Raw genomic sequence first — 19458 nt, 5'->3', positions numbered from 1 at the left:
TTTTTGCCTAAACACCACATTGGTTATAACTAGAATGTTATTCCTACAATTTTGCAGCAGTCTGTAGCTATTACTGTTTTCTTTTCCTACATCAAATTCACGTACGCTAGAATCCTATCATTTACTATCTCTACCAAATACTGCAACTGAAAGTAAAATTCATCTGAGTCTTTTAGTAGTTGATTTTATAGGGAAACATACTGCTATAACTGATAACCTGAACTTTTTAGTCATACAGTGAAAGATTAGTATTCTATTATTAATACACTCCCAGCCCGAACAAGACTTATTAGCTTCCAAGTTAATCATGAGCTCTACTTCCTGTCAATGTATCCCATTCTTTCTGCCTGAAGAAACAGATCCTATATCACCTAGAATTATAATTCCTACCCCAGAAATGCGACTTTCTGAAACTATTAATAGGTCCAATTCGAATAATGTGAATTTTTCAATTAAAATGTCCCTACGTTAGTTACTTATTTACGTCGTAACATTCCATGTTTCACTTTCCATATACTTTAAATCATTGAAATTATTTTGGCCCCGAAAAAAGCAATAATCCAAAATAACAGTACAAGACGGGGATCACAGATCTTCTCAAGTCCACAACGACACCCTTCAGACGACTTGAAACCGGACTACAAGAAGTCCCTGGGACCTTGAGTGAATTTGGGCCTTTTGCATTATTGAGCCCATTTTGGTCACAACCTGGTTTTCAGTAATTGGTGGTGCTCTTCTATCAACAAAAAAATGAGTAAAGAAAAAACAGGTTTAATTTCTATGAAGCAGTGAACAAAAATTTAATATATAGACCACACTTTAACTAAAAAAACAAAAATACTCTGAATATTTCGGCCCCACATCCGAGAGCCTTTTTCAACGGAAAAAAATATAAAAAAATTAGAAATCGACAATTTTAAACTTTTTTAAGACATCATAAGAAAATTATACCACTACAACTAAAACACCACCAAAAAAAAATATTAACAATAAAATAAATAAGAACAACTCAAATTATAAAACAAAATTCCTGCATTGACTGTAATAACTTTAGAATCAAACTAAAGAAATTGTATATAATGAAACTTTCCTTTGCCACATTCGGTGTATAAATAAGAATCTATTAAAAATGAAAATTATCAACACTTTCAACAAAACAAAAACAGGTCACCAACCCGAAATCCAATCAAACTCTTAACGGCTAATGATTCAAAGTTATGAATTATAAATTAAATAGATTTTTTCATTTGCTATTTTAGCTTCAGTCCGTTGACTTCTTAAAGCATTGACCTTGCTTGACCAAGGTTATTACTTGTTTTGGGACAATTTTACAAATCAGTACTCGTTGGAGTTTTTGACTGGTCTCTAATTAAACTATTATAAATTGAATTTATCTTAAAATCCCTTCATCTCTATTACTACTACTATCCCCAGAGATAATATTTTTTATTTCAATAATTTCTCTGAAACTTTGTAAAAGCCCACCAGACTCATCAACTATTTTGTCTGATCAAATAAAATATTGTGAATGAGGAAAATTATACACCTGTTCCGCTATAGCGGATTCAAATGTCTTAGGTTATTTATTCTGTCCTAGCGAGCAATCTATCGCATTTTTGTTCTGCTGTAGCCTATTTTGTAAATTCTGTTGTGTTCTACCTAAATAAAATTTACCACAAGAGCATGGAATTTTTTTACCCCCTGATGTATATTTCTTGGAATTTCATCTTTTCCATTATTTAGCCATGAGCTTATATTTTGCCCTGATTCAAAAGCTATTTTTATATTATGTTTTTTTCAATTCTCTCCTTAATTTCTGTTAGATATTTAAGTTGTTTTTTTAGTCAATCCATTTTCTTCTAATACTATAGGCTCCATTAACTTCATTTTCCTTTTTTCAGTTATTTGAGAAATCATATTTTCGGGATATCCATTTCCTACTAGAATATCCTTAATAAAAAATATTTCACTACTCATTTATTCTTGTTAAGCCAATTTTAACACTCTATCAACTAAAGATATATTTACCCCCCTTTTTACTTGGATCGGGTGATTTGATGCGAAAGACAAATAGCGGTTGTTACTAGTTGGTTTACGGTGAATTGAAAAAAATAGTTCATTATTCTTTCTATGGATCCAAATATCCAGAAAAATTAACTTATTCTCTGTTTCATTTTCAATTTTAAGAACTAATTCCCCGCCCAAATTATTGAAATTTCCCAGAAAATCTTCAAGTTGTGATTCCACATGATTCCAACTAACTAGAAGATCATCCATATATCTGTCCCAAAATTTAGGCTTTAAGAAATATGTATCAATAGCTAAAGTCTTTACATACTCTACATAAATATTTGCTAACAGTGGACTTAAGGGTTCTCCCATTGCTAATCCTCTAGCTTGATGTTAAAAAACTATCTCTAAATTTGAAATAATTAGTATACTTGCTAGTTATTTTAATTAAATTTAATATAGTTTCAATCTAAATACCTCCAGATAATTCTTCTATCTCACTTTTATGCAAATCAAGTTTTTTGGATAAAACAAATACAGATTTATCGAAAGGTATAAATGTATACCTTGATTTTATATCAAAACTTACAAGTCTAGAATCATTTGATAGTTCAATATTTTTAAGTTTATTTTTTTTTTATTCTGAGTTTCTTATATAAGACCTTTTGGAGATATAATAAAGGCTCAAGCGTCATTGTTACCCATTTTTTAATTATTTTCTGCTGGTGAGTTTCTCGTTGATACTATGAGTCTTAGAGGAATACCTGTATTACGTATTTTTGGCAAACCGTATTTTCTTGGGCAAACTGATCCCATCGGAAAAAACTTATGGTACATCTGTGGTTTTATATTTTGATTAATTTTAAGGTCTTCTAAATCCTTTCTTAGTTTTGCAGCATAAGATGCAGTTGGGTCTGCAGATCAGTTAAGTTTTTTGTATGTTGAAATATCCTTTAGAATTGTTTCTATTTTACTATCATAATCATCTTTTTCGATATTTTTTTTACTACTGTATTGCTTTTATCAGCTATCGTTATTATTAGATAATCATCTTTTTTTAAATCTTTCCAAATTTTTGTATCTTTGTTCCTAAGGTTTTCTTGAAAATTTTCAAAATCTTTTAAAATATTTACAACTCCCAGTCTTAAATCATCTACATTATTAAAATCTTTTGAAAACATATAAATCCCTGTCTCAATCTTTGAAATTATATCTTCTACCCGGTACTTTTTTTAGATTTAGTCCAAATTTTATACATTTTTTAATGATTTCCTTTTGTTCTTTGGTTTCCTTTTTGTTCTTTGTCAAATTAATCACACCTGGTCCTGGGAGATGATTAGGTTTATAAGTTGAAATATTTTGTCTTTCATGTTCCCTTTTTAATTGCAAAAATTTTTGGTTTAATTTTTCCCTCGATAACCTTAAAACATGTTCAAAAGAATTTTTGGAAATTGATATAATTTGTTGGAAATCATGCGTATGAAGAAACCAACAAAGTATATTTAAAAAAAAAGTTTAATTAAGGATATTCTAGTAGCAAATGAATATGCCGAAAAAATGATTTTCAAATAATTGAAAAAAGGAAAAAAAAAAGTTAAAGGAGCCTATAATATTAGAAGAAAATGGATCAACACAAAAAAAAAAATAACATAACTTTGCCTTATATCCCAATGTAGTCACAGAAATTAAGGAGAGAATTAAAAAACATAACATAAAAAATACTCTAAATTAGGACAAAACATAAGCTCATGGCCAAATAATGGAAAAGATAAAGTTCCAAGAAATATACAACAGGTGGCTACAAAATTCCATGCTCTTGTGGTAAATTTTATGTAGGTAGAACATTGCAGAATTTACAAAATGGGCTAAAGCAACACAAAAATGCGATAGATTGCTCACTAAGACAGAATAAAAAACCTGAAACATTTGAATCCACTATAGTGGAACACGTGTACAATTTTCCTCATCACAATGTTTTATTTGATCAGACAAAAATTGTTGATAAGTCTTTAGGACTTTTTCAAAGTTTCAGAGAAATTATTGAAATAAAAACAATTATCTAAAGGGGTTATTGGTATTAATAGAGATGAAGGGGATTTTAAGATAAATTCAATTTAAAATGGTAAAATTAAAGACTAGTCAAAAACTTCAACGAGTACTGATTTTCATAATTGTCCCGAAACAAGCAATTACCTTGCGAAAGAAAGTCAAAGCAAGGTAAATGCTTTAAGAAGTAAACGAACTGCTGCTAAAATAGCAAATGAAAACATCCATTGAATTTATAATTCATAACTTTGCTTCATTAACCTGTAAGATTTTGATTGGATTTGGGGTTGGGTGACCTGCTTTTGTTTTGTTGCAAGTATTAATAATTTTCATTTTTAATATTTTCCTACCTACGCACCGAATGTGGCAGAGGAAAGTTTCATTATAAACAGTTGCTTTAGTTTTATTCTAAAGTTATTACTTTAGGGAGTTCTGTTTTATAATGTGAATTGTTCTTATTTACTTTATTGTTTATATTTTTTTCGTGGTGTTTTAGTTGTCTTGGAATAATTTTTTTATGATGTCTTAAAAGTCTTCGATTGCTGATTTGTATTTTTTTTTCCGTTTAGAAGAGCTCAGGGACGCGGGGCCGAAATATTTGGTGTATTTTAATTTTTTTAATTAAAGTGTAATTTATATGTTTTATTTATTTTTGTTTCCTGGCTTATAGAAATTAAACCCGTTTTTTGTTTTCTCAATTTTTCGTAAATTGAAAAGCAGTTTGGTATAAGGAATCATTTTCTTCTATCAACAAGATTCGAAATCCTATACAGACAGTCTAAAGCCTATTGACCTCCGGATTCATTATATATTCATGCCTACAAGCAGCCCATAGTAAATAAATCAGCTATTAAGAGATAACCCACCAAAATAGATCAAGCCAAGAAAAATTTTCCCTTAAAAGAAATCTCGTGGGAATGCTGTCTCGTTTACTAGGCTATAATTTCCTCGAAGGGTACCACTCCTCAAGTGAGGATTGAGTTAACTGCAAGGTCCTTAGTTTGCAGGTATATTGGAAGAGTAGAGACAGCCCTTTTCAGAGGCTGTTTTTCATATATCTAGATCTTTCACCCTTCTGCCGTTGCCCTCCTATAGAGAATCGTCGCATATGGGTGTTCTGTCTTACCTTTGAATTTAACCTATTACTGGGAAAAGGTTTGTAACTTACAGGATGTGCAAATGAATCTCATTTGGTTCTAAATGAGATTCCCCCAGTTTTTATTATGGATCTTAGGAACAAGGTACCAACTGCAAAAATACAGCATAGAATATAAGAAGTAAGTAGACAAGTAGTTTAATTTTTTTTAAATAGCAGCATGCTCCTGGAGCAGCTTGCATGTCTTATCTAAAAAAAGATTAACAGCTCACCATATAACGTAAGTTTTCTTATACAATTGGAAATGCCGATAACTCCCAGCCAATATTACGATGTTTTATAACAGGTATTATGTGTCTCTGAGTTGACAGCAACCTAACACAAAGCGTTATTGTGTCTCCAAGAATAAGGAGAGTCGTATATTTTTATTTTTTTGAAGAATGAAGGCGAGTAAGTAGCACATACAGTTTAAAAAGATTGCATGCTATTAGTATATTCACCTAAAATTAATGAATTTTATACGTTGTGTATGTATATCCTTTTTTGTTTCAATGCAAGGGGACTAAACTCAAGATCCCGGAATTTGTTTGTGCAAGTGAGAGGGTAAAAGAGACTCAGACTTTTGTGTTTAGACGAAGAAAGAATAGGCTTTATCCCGTCCTCACAAAAAAGAGTACAATCTACATTTTTTTTTTCATTCTTATGCCTGTCTTCTGACTGGATCATTCATTAATATAATATATCTTAACCGTAATCATTACTGTTTCTTCGTGACAAGTAAAAAAAATTAATGTCCTATTATATATCCCGACTTTTCTGTTTATAGATGGAAAACTACACGAAGTTATATATGTTCCAAGCGAGCAGCCGTATGAGAGCTTTCCATGATACTAAGCAGTCTGCATTTCAAGGTTATAGGGCACTTGCACATTCAGTGTCATATGAACCGAAAGCCTAAAATAGAAACTGGCCTTAGGCTTGATAAAAATTATCCGTCGCTAAAGCTTACTTTAAATCTTTCCAGGATTTCCCAGGACACTTCCAGGATTTCCAATCCTTTCCAGAGACAATTAGTGAATATGAATATTACAATCGCAAAAATATTTCAATAGCAAAGCCCAAGTAGACATCGTAGCTGGAGCTATGTTTTTTAACCTATTGTTCATTTATAGCTTTATACTAATATGGAATTATCGGGAGATCTCATTTCATTATGAATTGAAATTTTTAGTGTACATTTCAAAACTCGTAACTTGTTGAAAGGGAAATAGGCCCCTCCCATGTACTTTTTTCTCCCCTTCCACAAAACTTTCTGATGAAAATCTGCATAACCATACTATGTTCCTTATAGTAGAAACTTCAAATAACAATGCCTGTGGAAATGACAAAAGCCCCCATAGCCCTTTTGGCAGAAAATGTATGCTAAGCAATTTACCACTTGTTTAGCATTAGGATTTACTACAGGAAAAGAGGGTATATGTTTGATCAAGGGGGTCCTGGACAACCTGAGAATGGGTGTCCAAAATCAGTATTTGCCTTATGGAGTTTTTTCGTTAAATTTCCAGGGGAATATTGAACTAAATCAAAACACACTATGTGCCCGCAGGATGTTACAAAGACTTAAGAGCAGATTCTCAAAAATAGTTTTGGGTAAGAAGTTAAAAATTTAGAAATACATTTCAGAAGATTTTTAAATAACCAAAAGTTGTATTGTGCACGCCTCTGCCACACTTCTACTACTACCATTATTGCTTCAATTTTTAATAGAAAATACTCTAATACTGCACTTACTACAATTGCTACTGATCCTAAATAGCCACTAGAACTACCACTACTATTAAGGCTACAGGTATTCAGATAAAACATTCATGAAATGTAAAACTAAATAAAAAATCTCCATATGCAATAGTTTGTCAAAAGGATGTATCAGGAAAATTCCAGGAACGGCTTATAGCACAAAGTTAAAATTTTGAGGGAATGTTTAGGTGTATGTTAAATCAAACAACGGTCAAAATTTATATTACTGCTTCTACTGCTGTGGTGCCCACTAATATTATTACTACTTCTACTAATATCTCTACCAATTTAGCTACTATTTCCAGGGCTAAGAGTAACATAGTAAGACTTTCGAAGGAATGTTAAGGGGGATGCTGAAGTAAATAAAATCGCAATATATCGAAAGTAAGTTGTCATAAGGGTGTACCAGCACCATTTCAAGAAGAACTAAGGTTAATAGGTTTAAATTTTCAGGATTATGATTTAAGTGGATTTACAAATAAAAACAGATTGTAGTGGCAGTAGCAGCAATAGTACTAATGGTAGTAGTAGAAGTAATAGTACAGACATAGTATTTTTTAGTTCAAAATCTGCTTCCTACTACTTCCAAGACTAACGGCAATATGGTAAAATTTCCAGTGAATGTTGAGGGGATTATTAAAGTAAATAAATACTTACTTTTCGGAAACAACTTATCAAACAGACGTATTGGTAATATTTCGGGAGGAACTAAGGGTATTAATTTAGAAAACTAAAATAAAGAGCAATGCGAATATTTCGGTCAAAACCTCTGGTTGACCGTCCTTAGTGCAAAAATAAAAATGTACCTCAAAACCAAACAATAAATATTACCAAACGTAAGAAACACTAAAATAGTAGTTTTTTTTTTCTCAGCAACAATAAAAAAGTAACTGGGTAAAGTTCATTTTGTTTAGTGCTATTTAAAAGGCCAATTACTTACCATGTATGGTATTATCTAAAAATTTTCAAGGTCGGAAAGTATTACAGTATAGAAAAAAAATCTGAATTAAGTATTTCATTATCAATGGGGCTCAAATATTTTTCTTTCGTATTTCTAATAAAGGCGTAATGTTTTTTCACATATTCCTTGATTTTAACTGCCTCTCTGAAAATGTATTGTAAAAGACCTATAGCAGAGGCAATAAAGGAGGTATTTTAAATTAAAATAAATTAATGTATGTTGATGTAAACACGTTGGGCTAAGGTGGAATTGAAACACTTGGATCTAAAGCGTAGCTTCATAGATTTGTTGATTGAATATTAGTTTCCCAGCGACCTCTCTCCCAGTTGTTGGTCAGTTCTACCAATTTAGAGGCAACCACAAGTATTTTAATATACAAATTTAGGTTGGGCATAACAGGACAAAATCAAAATCTAGACTCCCATTTCTCTTTTCAAGTAGCAGGAGGGGTATAAGAAGCCACGGTAGGTCGTAGAGAGACTCCCTGTTTGTAGATTCTAACACATTAATGCCCAAGAACAGTTACCGGTAAGATTTTACGATAATTGCTTTAGTGCAGTGAGATTGGGTTTTGTAACTTAAAGTTTGGCGGCGTCGAATACTTTTTTGCAATAACTAAACTGGCACTATGTTCCTATTTGGAAAACTTGGATATTAATGTTCTCCATAGAACTGACGGACATTTTTGAACGTATCCTTTTGTCATGATTCACAAAAGATAGTATACAAAATAAATTAAAGTTAAATATGGAATTACTCGCAACACAGTTGGAAGTATAATTTGACACTCTCTTCACTCCAGCTTTGTATATTTTTTTTTGCAGGGTCTCAACTAGTTGGTAAGTTTTTTTCTGTTGATTAAATTTGCTTTTTAACTAATTATTTAGTTTAATAGAGTTGTAGTTTCTTACTACACAATTTGTGGTATTATCCTTCTGTCTTAGAGCCAGCACCATCTGACCTATACTTACAATAAACACGTCCTTTCTTCTCGATAGCCTTGATATCTCTGAGAGAACATCCTTCAAGTGATTTTTAAGCACAGACTGTGGCATGGAGTCCTTAAGAATGATGTTGTGTGAGAAGATCCTGGCTGGGGAAAAAATCACGAAAGAAGACTTTATGATAGTTAATTTTTTCAACAGCAGGCAATAAGTTTTCCATTGTATAAATTTATTTTGGAAAGATATCAATAAAAAAAAACCAACGCACATGTTCTGTATCTAATATTAATTATTTCCAATAATTATCAATTATTTCCAATAATCATTCTATAGCAATGAAAATCAAAGAAATGTATCATTTGTTCGTATGAATAGATTCTCTGTAGTATCAATTCCGATAATACTGAAGTTTAGTACTCATGGCTTCAAAAATTGGCATCTCTTTAACCATTTTGTTGCTTTCCTGGAGTTCATTGTTATTTGAAGCGTGTTTGTTTATTATTGGCATTCATAAATGTATTTCTACTTATGACTTGCCCAACTAAGGGAGTCACCAGACACTTTGAACGAAACCAGTGCATTAATTCACTTGAAAAGTGATGTTACCCTGATACTAGCATAATTTTCTAAAAGTTTTTAAGTTCTTCGAACATTAATGTGAAGTCGGATGTCACATCATCCTGAAAAATATGTCATGAAGTTTCCCATATGTAAACAGCGCGAATAGTTTTGTCTTAAAACTGAAAAAACAACTTAAGATTCTGCATGCTTGTTGTGACTATCATTGTCTCTCAATCTCAGTGGTATTTTTGTAAAAGATTCCAAGACTAAGTTATCTGTTTCAATTTTGACATGTACCTTTGTTTTTTTTGACGGTTCAGATTTCGTAGATACGATTTTTGTCCTTGCAATACCGTTGCAGCTGTTTTCCTAATAAGGCATAATGGTACGTCATGGACACCAGCAGCATACAAAGTAGAAGTTGTAGGAAGTCTGTATTCGGTTTTTTCATCTATATTGTCTGTCACAGAAGAATAATTGATATCAAGCTCTATCATTCGTATATTACCAGTTGAAATATCATAGGAAGGGCCTTTACTCTACTTTTCCCCTTCTTCATTGTCACTGACTACCCCTATATGAAAAGTAATTATGGCCGCATCAGTGTATTCCTTTTTACCAGTTAATTCGTTAAGCATAACAGCAGTTTTATTAATAGATTAATACCGCTTAGAGGGAGTCTGTACACTGAAATATGCCATTATTTTCACATCCATAAGACTTTTTTTGGTACCGCAAATCCTAATGATTGAATTGTAAGCCTATTTAGTTATCGAGCAGTGTGTTCAAACTCTGTGTGTTGTGCAACATTAGCGTTTCATAGACCCTATGGCTGGGAACTATAGGCTTTTAAAACTCCGGAATAATATTGTCATATACTCAGTTTTGGTTGCATCTCCACCAAAATTAAGTTTTGAAAATAGTGAATTTTACAATGATTTAAAAAAATTCTGAAAAATCACCCAACTGTATTTTCAAGGACAATAAAATTCAAGGCTATTGCAGGTTAGTTTAAAATGTCGCAAATCCTAATGATTGAATTGTAAGCCTATTTAGTTATCGAGCAGTGTGTTCAAACTCTGTGTGTTGTGCAACATTAGCGTTTCATAGACCCTATGGCTGGGAACTATAGGCTTTTAAAACTCCGGAATAATATTGTCATATACTCAGTTTTGGTTGCATCTCCACCAAAATTAAGTTTTGAAAATAGTGAATTTTACAATGATTTAAAAAAATTCTGAAAAATCACCCAACTGTATTTTCAAGGACAATAAAATTCAAGGCTATTGCAGGTTAGTTTAAAATGTCTATGGAAAGTTTTGAACTTGCCCAAGCTGCTTCCCCCTGGGTAAACTAAAAGACTTTCACTAGTGGGGAATCGTGGTTTACTGAGTTAAAAGATCATTAGAACAAAGTTTTTCTCCTTAGTAATAAAATTTCAAAAACTCAAAGACCAAAATATTTTACCTATAGATTGTCATATGACCAAAATTAATGGAAAAGAAAAAAACTCGGAACTTTAAAACATAGAAGGCTCATTACTCAACAGATCTATAATATTTTTATCCATAAGACCACTCTACTCCTAATATTTTTTATTATTTAAGAAATCCACAAAGAGGCAGTACTTCTACGACCCATTGTGGCTTCTTCTTGCTCTCTTGCCCCCAGAATATGAAATGGCCATTCCAAAAATATTCATCCTCTTTTCGGCTGTCTACAAAAAATCTGTAAATTTAACCAGTCATTTAACCATGTTAAAGATTGGAAGACCTGAATATAAAATGGTATGACTTAGAGAAATTTTGAAGCCATTTTCTTACATGTGTCCTGTGATATCAGAAAATGTTAATTTGCTTAACAAAAAACTAGAAAACAATAGAGACAAAATAACCACAAGTGACCACCTTACTTTAAAATTTGAAACCATTATCAGTCTCGTTTGCCAGAACGCTGTGTTTGATTCCTCCTTCTTTCACCTTCATTCTTTGCGATATAAAATAATTTTTTACATCAAAATATAGGTCTACCAATGGGTACTCTCACATTTTTTGCCACTTTTTACATAGAAATATTTTGAAAACTCTAGTTTTTCTCTAAAACATTCTTTTTGGGTTCGGTTTGTGCATAATTTGAATTCTGTTTGGGACAATGAAGAGGCTACATATTAAGGCACATATTAGTACGCTATATTTGGATCTTTGGTTCACTTTAGAAATTGGATAAAATCCCAAACTGCCTTTTTTAGACAGTTTCATTAAGTCTTCTAGCAGATTTTGATTAACAGGAATCCCACAAACAACTATAGATGTTTGTATTTATCTTCTATGCACCTAATTCCTCTCCTGTATGTAAAGAGAACAGTGGTCATTTCCTCGATTCATCGAATGATACGGTTATATTATGGGGCTCATATAGACCCAAAACTCAAATCAATAAATGACGAGCTATTTGGTAATGGGTATCTCATAAAGTTGCCGGAATTTATTATAAGAAATGGGTTAAATCACAATAAAGCATACAAAACAACAGAGTATCTAGTTAAAAGCATCCCACTGGCAAGTGAAAAGAGAAAATCCTAAATTCATCCTATATTCCATAACTGGGTGCCCAACTGAGATTTGTTTAAAAAATACACACTGAACGTAGAATTCACTAACTGTAAAAAGTTACAGACCTTTTACAACTCTGGGAAAGACACAACCCGACAAAAACTGGGTAAAGTGTTTCTTTATTTCCTGTACTTGTGCTCGTTACTATATTAATGAAATTCACCAACAATTTTTAGAGAGGTTGTTGGAAGACAAGCTTAGAATAAACAAATCCACGAAGCTAAGTTCTAGGCTTAAAAACTTTGATCCCATCTTGGCAAGAAAAGTTTCCGACAACTCATAACACTTCATGTTGATTGTACATAGCTTAATAATTGCCTATGTTTAACGTATCTTGAAAGTTTTTAGAGAGAATAAGTCGGAACCAAAAAATTTATACAACAAAAGTAGCTTTTAATACGGATAGAGTGAAAACTAATTTGAGACCCATTTATAATGAAACAATTAATTAAGATTTTTCTCTTCCAAATTATAATAGTCTGCAGCCTAGCAAAATTTCAGATATCGCAAGACTTGGTTAGTGATTGGCATTAAAACGACAACAAGTCAAATGAACTTTGATACACTTTCTTGAATTGCCTTTCATGATTTGAAATCCTACAGAGTTACCCTTTTACCCTTGGAAGGAAAGGGTTTTACTTTTATTTCTGAGGTGTGATTTACAGTTTGGTTTTTATTTGTGTTTTCGGTTGTTTTTTAAATCCTTGTTTTTGTTTTATGACAGCGGATGCAATGGGAGAAGGTCTTGACCACAATATTTGCATTTTATTCCTCATTTTTGTTAGCTGTAGATATACTTTTTTTCTTTTTATCCTAAACCATTGTTATCTTGTAGATTCTTTTCTACTGCTCCTGCTATTACTACTACTACTTCTACTAATAAGGAAACTACTACTATTACAGGTACTACTTCTACTGCTACTATTATTGCTACTACAAATACTACTACCAGTAAAATCCTACAACTAATACCACTACTACTACTAAAAATTTTATTACTAAAGGCTAATATTATTGATGTTAAGCCTACAGGGAATGTTTAGGGGAATCTTGACCATTACAAAATGTGCTATCGGCTTACAGCTTCTGTTACTAGTCATACTACTAATACTACTGCTACTATTTTTACTATTGTTACTACTATTACCACTATTGCCATTTTTACTTTTGCTATACCTAATACTACTACTGCTATTATTACCAATTTTACTACTATTACCACTATATTATTTGCTACTTTTGCAATAGCTAATACTTCTACTACCACTGTTACTACTAGAACTACTATTACTACTGTTACTACTATTGCTACTGCTACACTTATAGCTACTACTAATACTTTTACCACAACTACTACTAATGCTACTGCTATCACTAGTACTGGTGTTAAGATTAAACTATTCCTAATACTGCAACTACTGAAACTACTACTTTTATAACTACTACTACTACTAATGCTACTGCTTCTACTAATAATACTACTACAGTTTTACATAGAACACAGTTACACAGTGTTAAGTAGAAAATATCAGGGAATATTAATGGGGATGCAGAATTAACCAAAAGAACCTTTTGTACATGATACTTCTACTGTAAATACTAAATAATTTACTATTTATTCTAATGCTACTGCTACTGCTAAGAATACTGCTAATACTAATTGTAAATGTAAGGGTATTATGATGAAACTTCCTTGAAACATTGAACTGGATTTTGAATTGAATAAAAACAAGTTATGATTTCTCATTTGGCATTTGACCTTTGAACATCTGCAACAGTTTAAACTGAAAAAACTTTGAAATACATTATAATGGAATACAGTGGCCGTCAGTGATTATAAATTTGTTGCAGTAAATGAAATAATGAAGTATTATTTATGGACTGTATTACTTTGATATTTTCGGTCACTTACAAAAAGTGCAATATTATCTATTTAGTTTCTGTGTCAAAATTGTTTATTGGCGTACTGGTTCTTCATCTCCCCCTCCGAGAGCTGCAGTGGTGTTTAAATTAAAACACTTTCTAAAATTCTAATTCTACAATGCCACCCATATTCCAAATTTATAAGTTGTGTCAGCTGTGAGAAAGCAATTTAGGTGCATTGCCAGTTTTCTGAAGGTGTCTCTACCAACGATCAGAAGAGGGGAGAAATCTACCACAAGGGCAGCACGTAGCTGTTGGTAATTTTTCGCCTTTAAATCACAGAGAATCAGTAAGTGGGTCCCTACACTTCTCTTGTTCCTGGAAATACTTGATCGACCTTGCTTACTGACGAATTAGCTTGCTATATGGGCTTTGATTGTTGACAATGCACTAGGTTAACATTCCAGAGAAGATATTATATTGTATACGTAGTTAGTCCTATTTTATGTACAGAGCTGAACTTTTTACAACAGCATATTGAAAAAGATAAAGACAATGCAATAATGGTTTGCTGTTAATTTTTCACAATAGATGCAATTAAGTAGGAATTTGATACCTTCAAGCCCAATTACTGAGAGTTCAATCCCAACTATCTGGTCATTGACGCAACCTCACCATGTCTTCTCTACTCCTGTGGTGCTTTCATATTTTCCTGACAAGAGTAATATGCAAAACTCTAAGAATCAGCATTATTTTGTTAAGAAACTTGGCTTTGCTGACAATTTGAAATCTATTGCTAGTCTAAAAATGACCCAGTAGTCCACATGGTTGATGATGATTCTGCCGTGGTGGCAGTAGCTTCAGTACCTAATAGAATTAAACTTCGGGCTCAGATAATAAGAACCGAGTACAAAGGTATTATACTCGAGTACACAGTATATAGGTATTATGAAAATAAATACTGATTTTGATGTTTCAAATCTGTGTGCTTGTCGAAAGTGCAATTTCTGCGGAACGGGTCAAAAATCTAGCAGCTGTGTGGCGGATTTTAAGAGAAATGTTGACCTTGGTCATGCATTGAAGTTTGCAGTGAAGATCGAATATTATTTATTTCGTGTCACTCAACCAGTCAAAAAACCCAAGCAGTATCTAAACTTCCAAGTATTTAGACATTTCGCTCCTGTGTGTTCAAATCTGATGAAGTGTATTATAGGCGCAGGTGATCAAAGTGATAAGATTAATGCGTTCCGAACAGACATGAAATGCACAAACCGTGGAAAAAATCCAAAGAAGTAACAGCTTGATTTGTGTAGAAATGAAAACGCACCTTCCTCCTAAATCCCAAAGAAACAATGTTAGAACCCTTTTTGCTTATTTGATTATTTATGTCTTTTTACTAATTTTTTTAATTTATGGTATTAATTTTTTAAATGGATTTAAAATGCATATCAGCATTTATCAGAATATGAAACGAACCAGTGAAAAACTAGAAATTATTGACAATGTGTAGAATACTCTATATATTGTGTGCCCTGCTGACCACCTTTTTAAGTGAAAATAATGTGTCATTGTTAGAGTGTTCACCTCAATCTATATTTTTTCTCAGGAAAGAATATTAAAACTGCAAACTGTTGGTTGGTTTAGCTATTAAAATAAATAAAAATTTTGCCACTTCTTGTTAGATTCGAGTGATTTTTACGCTGCTGTTTTGCTAAGATGTTTTGCATTGATATTTATTTGTATGCCCACTAATTACAACATCATAATTTCTGATAGGAAGTTTCGCATTAGCTTTGCACCACTATCAAAGATTCTTAAAAAATTGAGGTTACCAACAAATAGCTTGTCATTTGTGTTAATTTCAACATGAATCTGAATTACTCATCACTGTTGCTTACAAAAGTCTTTGTTTGTCACTTCTGCTTGGCATGTATATCCTACCTTAATCTAAAAATTTACCTTAAGTTAATCATTCTGGTTGAACCTTGAGCCATGATTTTGTCCTGTCTAATCATCTAGACCTTCAATTTACCTCTATTACCGTTTGAGATGACATCCTATCAAGCGATCATCTTCTTCACTTCCAGTTTAAAATTTACATGTCCCCCTCACAAAACTAAACAAAAATACCTTGGTTTACAAAAGTATTAACAGATCACCTAGATACATCGTCCTTTCAGTAGACACTTGATTTTTTTTGTCTAATAAAAATTTTAATCTCTTTCAACCATTACTCTAATTTAGTGAAAAGGAACCCAGTAGACCTTGATTACTTTCTACCCGAGTTGACGCTTGCTCTAAAAGTCAGCTCCTCTGTAATTGAATCTTCGACAAGGGTAAAACAATGACAGAAAAATATGTTTGAAAAGACGATGATGAATTACCAAGAACTGAAGATACCAAGCACTTTCATATATTTTTGTGTCGGACTCGGGTCAACCGTGATTGTCCTCTTTTGGGTGTTGTTTTTTCAATTGTTAAGTCAACTAAACATGAAGTCCAAAAAGTCTTCTATCCATAGAAACAGAGAGGTTCAAACGACAACGCGTGAGATAAGAAATATGCCTCAGCAGCCTTGGAAAAGAGTTACAAATCTTATATCAAGTTCCTCCTCGTAATTTAATCCAATCGATGCTGTTTCTTGGGAAAACTTTTTTTTTAATTTTTTCTCTGATGATCCTTCTTCGGTTGAAAATACCTATAAGAACTCTCTTAATCACCATATTTCAGAACTTCACCACCAGAGAAACTTTGTAAATATTACACCTTCAGCTACCCAGACACAAATATGTTTAACAAAACTTGGTAAAGCCTAAGTATAAAAGGGGTGCAAATGGAGCACCTGCTTTACGCTATCCCACTCCTTTTATAGTATTTATCACTATTATTTCAAGCTTCAGTTTTCTCTTCAATGTATTTTACCTACTATTTAGAAGGTTTTATTACCTGTGTCTTAACAAAGGGTATAATCGAAAGGCTGGTAAAACGTGTAGACCAATTACTGTTTGCTCCACAATTGGTAAGCTTTTTCAAAAAGTGATTTTCCAGGAAATAAAGATAAAATGGGACCATGGGAATAACCAGTTTGGATTTTGTGAAGGCTTGGGTGTTCAATCGTACATGCAACTTTTTTGGCTATTTTAGACTGCTATAATATGCTGAAAAAAGAACCTGTGTTCGGGTGCAATTGACATTTCAAAGGCAATCGAATCCATGATCATTTCACACACTATTTTTCCCTATTGAAACGTGGAATATACCAATTTCTCTGCATTTTCTTATGTCATTGCTATGGTAAAACGTCTATAAGGGTATATCTAGGCAGCAATAATAACATATTCATCACTGTTCAGAAAGGTGCGAAACAAGGCTCTGTGCTTAGTCCAGTTCTTTTCTTGCCTCAGAAGGAATTATAAACATAAACTTAACCCAGAGGATAAAAAATTACACCATCAGGCAGGAGGTTCAACTACCTTTAATAAAAAATGTTATCCGTTAACGTAGTTGGCGTTATTTTAGGCATCTTATCAGGATGAGCAGTAAGAACTTACCTAACTCCATTCTATTTTAGCAACTGGAAGGATCAAGAAGAAGAGGCCATCATAGAAAAACCCAAAGATATTCACACAGAAGACACTGGTTAAATATATATGGGTGCCTAGAGCCCAACTACAAACGTACTAGTAGCAGCACACCTCTGAGATGGATGGAGACTTCTCTTGAATTTCCTAGATGCCTCTGGAGGCACTGTGTCTCTAAGGTTAAGGTTAGATTACTAGTTTGTGAGCCATGATTAGAATAATGGAAACTACAGTGATGACAGTGGTAAAATATGGTTCTGAAGTTAGGGTATTCCTAAAAATAGTGAAAGGTGGACCTTAAGTTTCTTAAGTAATGGCTTAAGGATTTTTTGTGTACCCAATTTAATGAACACATTTTAAACAGGCTGTGCCAAAAAATGAATTCAATGCTGATTTTTAGGACTATAATCTAAAAAAGGGTGAGATTGATGCGACCCGATCTACGGCTAAGGTATGACAGATTGCCAAATTTGTTTTTTTTTTCTTTGAACTCCTTAGCGACAAACTAACAGGTTAGACTCTAACAATAGAGTGGGAGAATGTCGTAAGAAAATCGGGAGCTTTCAAAAAGAGAGGCTTTAAATAGATTGGGATGGAAGATTGTGGAGTGTGTTTTGAACTTCAGTTTACTATGTGCTGCACTGAGTTAATAGTAGCAATAAAAAGTCTAAAATAGTTAATAGGTACCAATGTTTAAATGGACGTTTCATAAGCAGATTGGTAAAAAAAAATTTTTTTTACTAATTTTTGTAGGAATCCACATGAAAAATACTTTGCAGAGCACCATTACATTCTCTTACAATTCAAAACTTGTACAATTAAATGTTGCATAACAGCTTATGAATTGAAGAAAATCAAAAGTAATCTCAATGCTGAACTCCTAAACCCCAACAGCAAAACCTTCTAAGAAATTTTCTTGTATCTCTTACTCAAAGGGAAGTAATCTCTGAAATATTTACTTGTTCTACAATTTTATTTTACTATTTTGTAAAAAAATTATTAATATTTATTTAATAATACATTCTGTTTTCTTTTAAAGCCAACATTTTCAACATTAATTAAACATTGGAAGTAAAAGAAAATAGTTTTAAAATCTTACGAAAAGCCATTGAAAATAATTCTAACCTGCGTCATTTTGTCTTGACGACCTTCCCAGGATAGCCTCTCATCATAAACAGGATCATCCTGAGTCCCTATAAAGATTGGCTCCCACATATGATAAGGCCAGTGGCGCTTCCCAACGTGAAAAACACTCAGACCATCATTAACAGGTGCCCTTTGCCACTCTTTTTGCTGTGGAATACGATGACACAAGGCACAAATTTTTTCATGAAATGGAATTGCCAACCCACTTTCTAGCATCTCTACCTAAGGGAAGGAAACATTACCAAACATTAATTTTACAATTGAATTTCAAGGCAAATGATTTATTTTAATTAGAATCCAGTCAGAATTATAATAGGATTTTTCTTATTGGTTTCCAATCCCAAAATTAAACATTTTAATGATATGGATAAGAAACACCTCGAAACAAAAGAAAAATTATGATGTTAAGAGTGATAGGGTTGGGGTCCTTGGTTTATTCCTTTTAAAAATGAAAGCAAAAACTTAAAGGAGAAGGACTTGTAAACAGTTTGGTATAGACATTTCTTAAATCCGTTCAAAGCCCCTTTATCAAACAATCCTGGAAGGAGAGTTAATTTGCTACGAGAAGTCGTAAAGTACGTAAATGGTGATTCCTTTGACAAGGGAAGGCAAGACACAGGGTCAAATTGGGGAAGGCAGAGTTTACAAGGCTTGAAAGAGTTACTATCATTTTCAACTTCCTTTCCTTTTCATAGCAGTCTATCAGGCAATTTGCTAAAAAGGTCTTAGAATATATAAATGATGCAAGGGAGGTTATTGTAAGACTTAATCATTGATAGTTTCACTTTGTATTATACCAAATAAAGCTATTTGAAAATATCGGGTAAAAATGCATTGAAAT

At 32.6% G+C, this 19458-nt stretch overlaps 1 protein-coding gene across 1 annotated transcript in view; it reads right to left on the bottom strand.

Moving 5' to 3' along the window:
- Positions 1–19458, bottom strand: part of LOC136033330 (beta-1,4-glucuronyltransferase 1-like) — a 34862-nt gene that overhangs the window by 11221 nt on the left and 4183 nt on the right. Inside the window, exon 2 of the mRNA XM_065714123.1 lies at positions 18597–18839. Coding sequence (XP_065570195.1) covers positions 18597–18839 — 243 coding nt within the window. The remainder of the gene's footprint in view (positions 1–18596; positions 18840–19458) is intronic.

Source organism: Artemia franciscana, chromosome 11, assembly GCF_032884065.1.
Source record: "Artemia franciscana chromosome 11, ASM3288406v1, whole genome shotgun sequence".
Classification (NCBI taxonomy): domain Eukaryota; kingdom Metazoa; phylum Arthropoda; class Branchiopoda; order Anostraca; family Artemiidae; genus Artemia; species Artemia franciscana.
Note: the sequence above shows the minus strand (reverse complement) of the source record. Positions and strands in the feature narration are given on the sequence as shown.